At 34.4% G+C, this 12670-nt stretch overlaps 1 protein-coding gene across 1 annotated transcript; it reads left to right on the plus strand.

The window, feature by feature from the left end:
• Nucleotides 1–3449: 3449 nt before the first annotated feature.
• On the plus strand, nt 3450–4511 carry LOC149143559 (uncharacterized). The gene is made up of 2 exons (XM_089446222.1): nt 3450–3654; nt 3834–4511. The coding sequence occupies exon 2, from the start codon at nt 3855–3857 to the stop codon at nt 4281–4283; it is 429 nt and encodes a 142-aa protein (XP_089302348.1). The 5' UTR covers nt 3450–3654; nt 3834–3854; the 3' UTR covers nt 4284–4511.
• Nucleotides 4512–12670: the final 8159 nt, after the last annotated feature.

Here is a 12670-nt window from a genome sequence, read left to right on the forward strand (position 1 = left end):
AATGGCCTTGACCCTTAACTCCAGTGCCTCCCAATTGCATCGATAAATTAAATAATCCTTTAGCTCCTGCAACCCAACCAATGAGAGGAGCACTATAATTAATTGACAATAAATTATTGCTATGCACCCTCGGATTATGTACGACTTTGCTGAATATAACTTATGGCTAGAACTTCGCCACATGAGATTTCTGCCAAATATAGTTCATGATCTCCGGCCTATGGTGTTTTCATTGTAGCTTGCCACCTCTGGATCCTTGCAACTACGATCAATAAGATCATTTCGACTATAAAAAATGTGCGATAGGGTATAGCCTAATGGGTTGTATTTGTTTGTCGGTTCCCAACTGTATAGGCCCACAGCCTCGGATCCAAATGTAGTGATGAACACTTGCCGCAAGGATGTGACTCAACTCTGTTTATCCCTGCAAAACAACCAAAACCCACAGACTCATAGATGATCATGCGAATAATCCTCGTTCCCTAAAAAATTAAAAATACTAATGCCAGCTAGGGTGATTTCAAGAACCACCAAAACTAGGTTTGTTGACTAATGTGAGGCTCAACCCCACCAAATTTAGCATGAAAGATCTCACCTGAGACCCTTTTTTCTTGAAAAATCGCTTGAGTTTCCAAATCGTTGCCAAGAGAAAAATTCCAAATCCATGTCTTTCTCTCAATTCTCCTCCTCCTTTTAAATCTTGGCTATTCAGAAGAAAACTATGAGCAATTACCCTAGGTGGATAATTACCTAGGGCAAAAACCATGTGTTCTTCGCTCTTTATTTTTATTAATTTTTTTTTTTTTTTTTAATTCGTCCAACTGGGGTCAATTATTTGGGGATATTAGAGTAAAAAAGGAAAAGTGTCCATATAAATCCATTAAGTAAAGAAATGTCTTCCAAACATAGAACATTATATTCATGTTTCTCCTTTAAAAAAATTCATTCTTCGAACATTATATATAGTTGATATAGTTGAACATTATATTCAAGTAAATTTCTACCTTTCAAGTTTCACCTTTGAGCTCACTATTTTTTGCTGGGTTGTTAGGTGATATTTAAATTGTTTTTTTGCTTCCCTTTTTACTCCAGGAGTGCATCGTGAAATTGTAAAAAATTGTAAATAATAGTCAATGTGAATATATTTATTTCTCAAATAGAAATACAATAATATTTACACTCAATGTCAATAATATTATGATAATAAAAATAGAAATAATATTATAATAATATTTACAATAATAGAAATGGGTAACACTCGATGTGAATATTTTCATGGTTTCACTTAATTTATAGTGTTACCATAATGAACACCATGGATGTTATTTAAAGAACAATTTCAAAGAATTTTCATGGAATGTTTGTAATATATTATTAAAGTAGATAACTTGGTACATATTCAATATATCTCGAGAATGTTGAGCAATATAGGCACACTATCAAATCCTGAACTAGTGGCTAGAGGATCTAAAATTTTAATATTAATAAATCAAGCACTGGCCACACTTCCATTGCTTGGCGGACTGTGAACCCCATTTTATTTACCAATATAATGCATCAGAAAAACTACTTATTTATAATGCATATAACTTAGAGTAAGAAGAAGTAAATAAATTATTTATCAAATAACATGAACTACTATACCTTTTGGCTTCAAAGTTTGTGATCACAACTTTAATTTTCATATACACACCAATTTTACTATAAATATTTCAATAAAATACATTTAATTTTTCTATACACTCTATTGGAATAGAAAAACGGTGATGGGAGCTTTGCAAAGACCCAGTTTGGCCTTTTGGTTTTAATTTCATAACAAAGCATTTTGATTGCAATATTTAAATTGATAACAAATTTGACAAGGAGATTGATTGGATTTTTTAGCATGTCTCCTTCCCTTACACAGGGCACAACCACCCCTCGTGAGGTTTGATCCTGGGTCACCTTGCTAAGGAGGTCATTTTTTTAAAATTACAAATACGTTTGTGGTTCATCATATTACAACGTTGTTCATATTTTGTCACATGGTGATGTTGTTTGTTGTTAGTCGCTTTACAATGTTGTTTTCTGTTTGTCACATTATCACAACACTTGTTGTTTATCACATCGTGATGACATTTGTTGTTCATCACATTTTGATGTCATAACATTGCAATGTTGTTTGTTATTCATCACATTTTGATGTCATAACATTGCAATGTTGTTTGTTATTCATCACATTGTGACAACATTCATTGTTCATTACATTGCAAAGTTATTTGTTATTGGTCACATGGGTGATGGAATTTGTTGTTTGTCACATTACGACATCATTTTTTGTCATTGTTATGTTGAATGTAATTAAATTTATTTACTTATTTGTGTTTTATAAATAAAAATTTATGATTATTTATGTTATTAATTGTTCTTTGAAATTTCAAATTCTAAAATTTAATTATGAGGTTATTTTTTGCACTATTCTTGGGGAGATGATCTTCCCAAGTCTTCTATTCCTTCAGTGTATCTTTGCATCTTTTGGGGCAATTGCTAGTAATACTTAACTTTGAAAATTATCATTAAATATGTTAAAAAATAGTAGTTTTAATAACAAATGTGTTTTGTTTTTGGAGGGCTTGTGCTCTTCCCTAGGTCTTATTTGGAATAAGATTTCGCATTTGCAAAATATAGTAATTTCTTTTGTCTAACTACAGAGAAACATATATATTTATTTTTTTTAAAATCAAGAAAATCCAAAAATATAATTTTTAATGAAATTGTAACCTTTTTTTATCTAACATACAACACATAAATAAATTTAATTTTTAATAAACACCTTATACACTAAATTTATAAATTATACCACTCCAACTTATAATTTTTATTTTACAAATATTGAATAAAAAAAAACGTTAAAGGCTAAAACTTCTATCAATTAGAGTAAGCTTTAAAAAAGTTATAAGAAACAATGCCTTGAACGCAGAAAACTTCTCAGCTTAATTTGTCTTTTAAATAAATAAACCAAAAAGTGAGAAGTCTTCAAATCAAATGCGTCAAGATTAAGAGTTCTCTTTCCACTGCAAAATCACCAGCAAGATTAGGATTTCTCTTCGCTCAAATTGTGCTGAGGCGCTCAATCGTACTCAACAGCTGGAAGCATATCTTTCCTTGTGGGTGGGTGGGTGAAGGTGAAAAGTATTTGTCCTCTGAAATGGCCCCTGTTTGTTCGTACTCAGCTGCTTTTCAAGGCAATTCCTATTTCCACCTCCATAGCAAAGTTAATGCTATGGAGGGTACCTCTGTCAGAGTCTCACAGAGCACGGCGACGGCATGGACCATACCTCATCCGATTATACATCATCCATGGACCATGCATTTTCCAATAGCTCCATCTTTCCGACGTCGTCAGGCCTGACCAATTTGACTTTAAACGTACATAGTTAATGCAGTGAGTGAATGTAGTTGGTGGGAAATATACTTCAAACTTAGCTAGTCTAGTCCAGCGGGAATTTTCAAAATTTGAAATTTGAAATGAAATATGAGAGGGAGGGCAGCATGAAAATTTTGAAAATCCGCAGCAATCGCCCCTCATATTGTGTTTCAGAAAAACGAAATGTGTAGCTTGGCTTACCTTCGCGACTAACCTGCGCCAAGCCAGAACACCAACAGCTGCTACAGGTTCCGGATAATAGACATTACAATTTTATGCCTCGTACCCGTTTTGATTTCATATTTTTTAGTTTAGATCGATTGATCTGTAGCAAGATCTATGGATCCCAACTTCCACTTAAAAATTGCATGGATCGAACTCTTACCAAGTATTTGATCATACCATGATGCATTGTTTCTTTGTGCAGGTTACCACGTCAGCTGAATTGATGACAAGCGAAGAACAAGTGAAACCCCTAGAGGAAGCTGTGAAGGTTACCGAGATTGAACCCATGATTGAAGGGCCTACTGAAGAAGAAGCTCCTGCCTGCAGTCCCACACAAGAAGTTCCCGCCGCTGAGAAAAAAGTAGATGAAACGCCCCCCATCGTAGAGAAATCTGCAGAGGAAATAACTGTAATGCTGCATGCCTCGGAGCCTGAAGCAGAATCGGCTCCGGTGGAATCCGACGAAGTGTCAAAACTCAACGATTCCACCAAAATTCCCGAACACCCCAACCTGCAAAACGAGAGACTATTGGTCAACCATACGCCGAGGGCGTGGGCGTTGAAGAAAAAGCTGAAGGAGCTCCCACCGAAGAGAAGGTCGAGGTTGAGGGTAAGTCTGAAGAATAGGTTAATAGGCATGGAAGGCAAATAAATAGATCTGTGAATGTGCCAATGGTGGGTGTAATAATATGGACCATATTCAGTTTAGTTCGTAATGTATTGAGCGAGTTCATTCCAGTTTAACTCGTGGTCTCTTCTACTATTAGTTGAACAGGCTAAACGATCCTGTCGACCTTTCTCTCCCATATTCAAAGTTAAGTTTGTACAACCGTTTCAAAATATTGGTACCAGAGGTTGTATGACTCGTATATTTTTGGTTAAGCTCAGATGAACTGTGCGCCATACAAACTTATCATAACATTATACAAGACCTGCAATGGAGGTGGATTTTTTATTTTTCAAATATGATTGTTTTTAAATGTTTGAACGGTGTGTTTTTGCTTCAAATTTTATGTGAAAGTATTCGCTGAGTTCAAGAGGAATGAATATGTGCAATGGATTCGTGCTTTTCAATCTCCAGTGAATTCACACTTTGTAAACGTTTTTATTTGATTCCTCCCTCACTCTATTTTGAAGTAGTTTAAATTGTGTTTTATATGATAGCAGGTTATTTGTGACCTGGGAGTGAACTCGATAACGCTGTAAATAATAACTTCAAAATTTTCATTTTCACTTGTTTTCGCTTTTACTTTACTGGGTGACTGATGAGATTGCGTTAGGCTTGTTTATTATTTTTAATTTTAAAAACACTATATAATAACCTAACCATATGTAATTGGTTATTAGTTTACATTTTAAAAACAATACGTAATCTCATTTTCATTTTCCATTCATCTTTTTGTATTTTTGTCATTATAATTCTTCCCACAGATAGATCACCCTAAAATTCGAACGCAACTTTGAGTTTGTGTAAAAATTAGGAGTTAATATGATGGGGTATGTGTTGTATATATGTTCACCAAAATAGAAAGCATTTCACTCATGCATTAGCCAATCATGTATATTGTATATTATATATATTGTGCGGTATATATGTTGATAAAGTGTAAATATTTTAAGTTATAGGTAATAAAAATTGATTTTTTTCTTAATTTTAATTTAATTTTTAATAATTATTAAGAAAATGGTAGAGATTTAAGTTTTCTAAAATATTTTAAATGATTTTTATTAGTAGTTATATGAAGATCAATTCTAATATTTAGATATGTGATAGTAAAAAGTATGATATCGATCAGTAGATCAGTTGTAGTATTTTAGATATGTGGTAATAATAAATATAATATAGATTTTATAGTATTTTAGACATGGTATAACATTAATCCGTGGTATTGTAATAAAGTCTATTTACGAGTTAAAAATTCATAATAAAATGAGATAAATTTCCATAGTTAAGAATATTGTTACATATTTTTTAAAATTATATATGTTTAATGATTATTATTGTTATTACTAAAAAAATAAAGTTATAATTTAATTGATTTTTTTATCAACTTAGTTATATTAAATATATTATGAAATAAGTGTTTCTATGGTTATTTAAATTTAATTTATATGATTGGCCAATCATATAAATTCAAGTTGCTCTCCAGCTGTTGAGTACGAAATAGATGATTCGATGTTGAAACCAAAGGACACAAGGACCTGGCCTACACTCAATTTCTTCCCAATTCACTGAATGAGGACGAAACTATTTACGTCAAGTCAGCATCTTTCCAGCTGTCCACTACGGTTGTTTCGGTCTCGACGTGACATAAAGTTACTTAGCGTTGTTGCCAGAGTGTGATACAGATCAATAAAATAAAGCAACACTGGTTTTCAAAGCAAAGTGACACCGCTTTCGAGCTGTGACCATGAAAAAAGAGCACAGCATCAAAGCAGGCCCCGGAAATAGTTCTCTTGACCATTTTGGACAATCAGTATTATTTTATGTTTTGGAGTTTCAAATTCATTGGTTGAATTATTTTATGTTTGGGAGTTTCAAATTAATTGGTTGAATTATTTTATGTTTAAATAAATAAACTAACCAAACAAACTTATTTGCAGGGTCAAAAGAATACACCAAAGCAAATTGTTACCTACATTGATCTTACTGACTATGAGCCATCCAGATAAACTAGTGAAAAATATTTGAAATTATCATATTTTTCAGGACGAAAAAAGCGTAATTGTATTTATATCAGAAATAAAAATATAACATTATATCAGTACAGCTGTTCCTCATATATATGAGACTATACATAGGAAAAGAGAAATTAACACCAAAATGAGCTCCAGTCAAAACTGGAAAGCATCAAAACAGAGCATGCCAAGAGAACAAAAAACTAACAACCATTAAAGACCAGAGTCTAAAATGGTCTCGCTAATCATAGAAAAGACTAAAATTAACCACTGAGAAACAAAAAAAATCATAACAATCTGCTCCCTGCAACAAGAAAACCAAATTTCAGACATCAAACTTGGAGAACCTGCGCTCCCTGGAAATAGCAACATTAAACGATAACAAACTTTAGAATCATCTGAACTTAATAGAAAACAAAACGTAAAGAATTTGACCCAATCATATCACATATGATGCATTTTCAAATGAAATTTAATGGGTTGCATTTATGAATTGTCGATGGTGAATATCTTGTACAAGCTTGTATTATAACTGGTATTCAACGGTTAAATAGTTGTTACGATTCAGTATATTGACGTTGATTTCATGTACTTTCATTGAGCCGTGATATTTATTTTACAGCTTAGTAGAGTATGATGCGTAATTTTGTTCATCTTTTATCAGAAATTTTACTCATGTAAATCCAAGTCCAAGTAAAAAATAAAAAAAATAAAATAAATAATTATATAAAATATTTAAATAATGTTGTTTTATAAATAAAAAATTATACCAAAAAAAATTAGATTTCTCTAGACTCATGTTAAGTCCATATTTAAGATGAATATTTAAGATGAATAGATACTGATTATAGTTCTCAATTTTAACACCTCTCGACATTGTTTTCAATCTCGTGAAAAACATCATTGTTACTTAATATAGGCCCATCAAAGAAACTTCACGAGCCCATCACATAACTTTTGATTGAGATATTCAGGAATATAAAATGAATTACTAATGGTCGTCAATATGATACTACGAATATTATTCAAAAAAGAGATAATGTTTAATGCAGCTTCGTGATATGAAAAACGCAACATGGAAGAGAACTTTCACATCCTCTGCGGCAGTTATCGGTCAAATCTGCTACATATCTCTCCCCCTTCATTGATGCCAATACGTGCAACAAATACACGACTTGCCCTCATATTTCATTATCATTTGTGAAATATCAAAATTTTCTGGAGTGTTTTTGTTTGCAACTATTCTTTGGAGAATTAACAATAGAGACAAGTTGAAACAACATGGGACTTCCGATTATTAACGACACCCAGAAAACTACGATGAATGTTGCGAGTTACTCTTTATCATGTGTATCTAATATTGCAAAAATGTTGCCGACGGATGTTATTTTCATATTTAAGGATCTGTCGAATATTCTCTTCTAAAACGACGAATGTTGAAATAGTAATAAGATTTTGGTCCATGTTGGTCACACTCCACTACTGGATTTTTCACTAATTCCTCAATCATTTGGAACTAGTTTAATTGAATATAACTCAGTTAAACTGAATTAAATAATTACAACTCAAAAGAACTCAACATGGCCCCCTAAATTTTAGGAACCACTCTACATGACTCTAGATAACCTCCCAACACGAACTAACTGAGCTGACTAAGGGAAATTAAGTTAGTTAACTATTACAAGTTGCTATGAGAATTAGAATTACCATTTAATTTAAGGACAAAATTAAATTAGGATTTTCTTGTTGTTTTTTTCTTCAACACTCTCTCTCAACAAGAAAGGGATTATCTGCTACCCCGATTCTGCGTCTTTGAAACTCAAATTTCCATCTTGATAAAACCTTTGTCAAAATATCTGCATCCTGCTCCTTTATAAAAATTTAGTCCAACAACATGATTCTCCTCTGCACACAATCTCATAGATAGTGATACCAAATGTCGATATTGGACTGATCATGAAAAACTAGATTCTCAGAGAGTTTGCTACAACTCTGATTGTCACAGTAAATCATTGTAGGATCCATCTGCTGGCCAAATAACCCAACAAGGATCTTCCTCATCTAGATAGCCCCACATGCTGCTTGACTAGCAACCATGTACTATGCTTTTGCTGAACTGAGTGCAACTGATATCTGCTTCTTATTGTACCAAGAAACTATTGTTGTCCCAATACTAAATATGCCCCCTGATGTGTTCTTCCTATTGGATGGGCTCCCTGCCCAATCTACATCTCTGAAGCCTTAGAGCTTCACTCCCTCTATTTGTCTGTACCAAAGACCAAACTGAGTGGTGCCTCTAAGGTATCTCAACACATTTTTAGTTGTCTTCTAATAAAGTTTGGTTGGCTTAACCATTGCTTGACTACGCGGGTTAACTGCAAAACACATTTCTAGTCGTGCGTTCACCAAATACATAAGTGAACCCACACGCTGTCTATAAATAGTCGCCTCCACTATTTCACCTGAAGTAGCATCTTCCTTCCTCTAGTTACATGTGAGAGGAGTCTCCATCGGTTTGCTGCTCTCCCTGTGGAACTTCTTCAATATCTCATTGGCGTACTTGCCTTGAGAGACAAACAGTTCCTCATCTTGTTTCCATACTTCCATACCAAGAGAGTAATGCATGAGCCCCAAGTCCTTCATCTTGAATTCTATTGCAAGATCTTCTTTGCAATATTTTATCAGCTTTTCATCACCTATTAGAATCAAATCATTGACATATAATATTATAATCAACAATTTACCTTCAACCACAATATGGTAAAGGTCCTCATCTGCTTCACTTTTGGTGAAGCCCAACCCAGTGAAATAATTGTCAATCTTGGTGTACCAAGCACGGGTTGCTTTTTTTAGTCCATAGAACGCTCGTTTGAGTCTACACACATGTGACTCTCTGTTGAAGGTCTCAAATCCTTTTGGTTGTGTAATGTACTACTCTTCCTCAATCATACCGTTACAGAATCTTGTCTTCACATCCATCGTATGTATCTTCCATCCCATCTGCGTTGACAGTGCTAGAATAGATCTGAGCTAAGAGTACCTTTCCACTAGAGCAAAGGTCTCCTTGTAATCAATTCCCTCCACCTAAGAGAACCCTATGGCCACAAATATGGCCTTGTGTTTCTCCACACTCCCATGTGTTGCTTGCTTTACCTTATAAAGCCATTCCGAACTCACCACTGACTTTTCTTTTAGTTTTGGGACCACTTTCCAAATATTGTTTTTTATAATGGAGTCATACTCCTCAACCATGGCATCAACCCATACTCGTTGTTTCACCACTTCCTCGAACTAGGATGGTTCAACATCTACACTCTCGTTCATCAGAGCCATGTATCTAGTGTACCGATTTAGTGATCTCCTATGCCTGCGCTGTGATGTGGGTGCTCCCACATTCTCTCTAGCATCATGCATCTATCTGTCAACCTATCTGGTGCGCTTCCTTCCATCTTTGGAAGTATTTGCAAGAGTGGGTGCTTCCACTTCTTCTCCTCTGCATGTGATTTCTCCACATCATTATGAGGTTCCTCCTTTGGAGGTAAAAGCTACTAATCTGCATGTAACTAAAGCTCTCTCTCAAGGGAACATCCCATGGCCTTCTCTTCATTGAACTTCACATATCTACGAACCACTCTCATTCTGTTGGATGACAGCCTGGAGGTACACCCAATAGTTGTGAGGTGTATTAGCGTACCCAACAAATATGCCCAACTCAAATGTTGGCTCTAACTTTTTCCGTGCATCCTTGGTAACATGACATTAGACTAATTAAACAAAGATCATGAAGTGTGCCACATCTAATTTCTTACCTGAAAAATCTTCTTCTGGTGTACTCATCCCGAGAATTTGATGAGGACTTATGTTTTGCAAATAAACAAATGTGTTGCTTGCTTCAGCCCACAAGTGCAACGGTACACCTTGATCATGTAACATCGCACGTGTCACTCCCACAATACTTTTGTTCTTCCTTTTAGCCACCCCATTCTGTTGTGGGTTATGAGGTGCTATTGACTCTCGTTGAATGTATTCTAATGCAAAGAAGTTCTTGAATTCATTTGACACGTATTCTCCACTACTATCGCTTCTAAGAGATTTAACTTTCCTGCCAGTATCTTTCTCAACAAGTTATTTAAATTCACAAAATTTAGAAAACGTCTGATATTTCTTCTTCATGAATAAAATATAGCACTTACGAGAAAAATCATCAACAAATATTACATAATACTTGTGTTTGGTCGTGAATGTTGTCAAGAATGGTCCACACACATCTAAGTGAACTTGATTAAGGATCGCTTGCGCTCGACTTTCTTTATCATGAAAGGAAGCTTTGGTGTACTTCCCCAATGTACACCCTTTTCATATATCTCTCTACTCTAGTGTACCCTTGGGAAGTCCTGTAGAAATTTGGTGAATGATCTTCAAAGCTCCATGGTGAAAGTGACGCAATATTCTATGTCATAACTCACCGATGTCTCAGCTCTGAACCTTCTCTTCTTTTGTGCTCAAGGAAACACAATATTCTACATTCAATTTGTAGAGTTTCTTCACCCAAACATTAATTTATAATATATCAAATATGCAGTTTAGCTTTATTTTGATTTGATATTGTTGAAGAATCTAGGGCAATGAGGTTAATAAGATTCTTCTGACGATGATAACTATTTGTGAGGTACTTTTTACTTTTTCTTATTAGCACAATCTTCTCTTATTATTATTATTAGTGTGTCTTTTATTACTTCATCAAATAGTTACCAAAACAAAAGAGACAAGAACACAAGATGTTGGCTCTCTACCAGGGCCAAAAACCTCTCACTCTTTGAGAGGAAAACCAACGCACATTCTTTTTATAGAGATCCGAATTGACAAATACCAAGACCAAGACCATTGACCTAATAGCCACTCCAAGACTAAGACACACATCCTCATTGACATTCAACTATCTTCTTCTTGACTCCTCTTCCTGTTCGACCTTCTGAGCAATGAGACATTGTCATCATCAAAATATTATCGTTGTCTTCACATCGTGATCTCCTTTTGTGAGACCTCCAAATTGTCATGTGACCTTACTTCTGTGATGGTACCGAGTTCTTCTTTTGATAGGACCGAAACTCAGTCTTCAGATCACCAATCAGTAGTTTCCTCAAACTGTAAAAAGGTGAAATTTTGGAGATATTCAATCCACTTGACATGGTTTTGACTCAATTTATGTTGTTGCAAAATGTACTCAAGTTGTAAGGCATGATTATCTATATACAAAAAATATTCTTTAGACAATAAATAATGCCTCCATTTCTTTAGAGCTTGTACCACAACATAAAACTCCTTGTCATAAGAAGTATATGTCCTCCTTGACTCGTCCAACTTCTCACTGAAATAGGCTATGGGATTATCCTCTTGAATTAATACATCGCTAATCACTTGTCTACTAGCATCACACTTCACTTGGAAGGGCTTGCTTGAATCTAGAAAAATCAACACAGGTTATGTGATCTTCTTCTTCAACAATTGAAAGGCTTTTTCTACTTCAATAGTCCACTAAAATGGTTGTTTGTCTTTCTTTATGGTCTCTACAATTGGAGCACTCATCATGCTGAAATTCATTATGAAAGTGCTGTAAAAAATAGCCAAACCATGAAAACTTCTAACCTTAAAAATGATTTTAGGAGAGGGCCAATCAACAATAACTCTTACCTTCTCAAGATCCATCTTCAAACCATCGTTGGTTATAATAAATCCCAAATACACAGGCTCAGTCATTAGGAATGAACATTTTTTCAAATTGATAAGAAATTTTTCTTGCTGCAACTTCTCTCACACATATCTCAAATGTCTCAAGTGCTTTTCTTTAGAATGATTGTAAACCAAGATATCATCTTAATACACAATCACAAATTTCCCTATAAATTCCTTTAATGCCTCATTCATCAATCTCATAAAGGTGTTGGGTGCATTGGAAAACCCAAATGGCATGATCAACCATTCATAAAACCTATCATTGGTTTTAGTAGTTATCTCCCACCCATCTCCCTCTTTAATCCTAATTTCATGGTACCCACTATTTAGATCAATCTTAGAGAAACAAACAACAACACTCAAACATTCCAATAAATCATATATGCTAGGTAAAGGAAATATGTACTTGATTATGATCTTGTTCAATGCTCTATAGTCTGTACACATACACCAACCTCCATCTTTCTTAGGAAACAACATTGTGGACACTGCACTTGGACTAAGGCTCTCTCCGGTGATTCCTTTATCTAATAGTTCCTACACTTGCTTTTTTATTTATTCATTCTCGTGAGGGGTCATCTTGTATGTAACCTTATTTGGTAGACTTGATCCTAGTATTAGGTCAAT

This window comes from Pinus tabuliformis, chromosome X, assembly GCF_031772625.1.
Source record: "Pinus tabuliformis cultivar Carrire ecotype Pingquan chromosome X, CPIR1, whole genome shotgun sequence".
NCBI classification, from domain to species: domain Eukaryota; kingdom Viridiplantae; phylum Streptophyta; class Pinopsida; order Pinales; family Pinaceae; genus Pinus; species Pinus tabuliformis.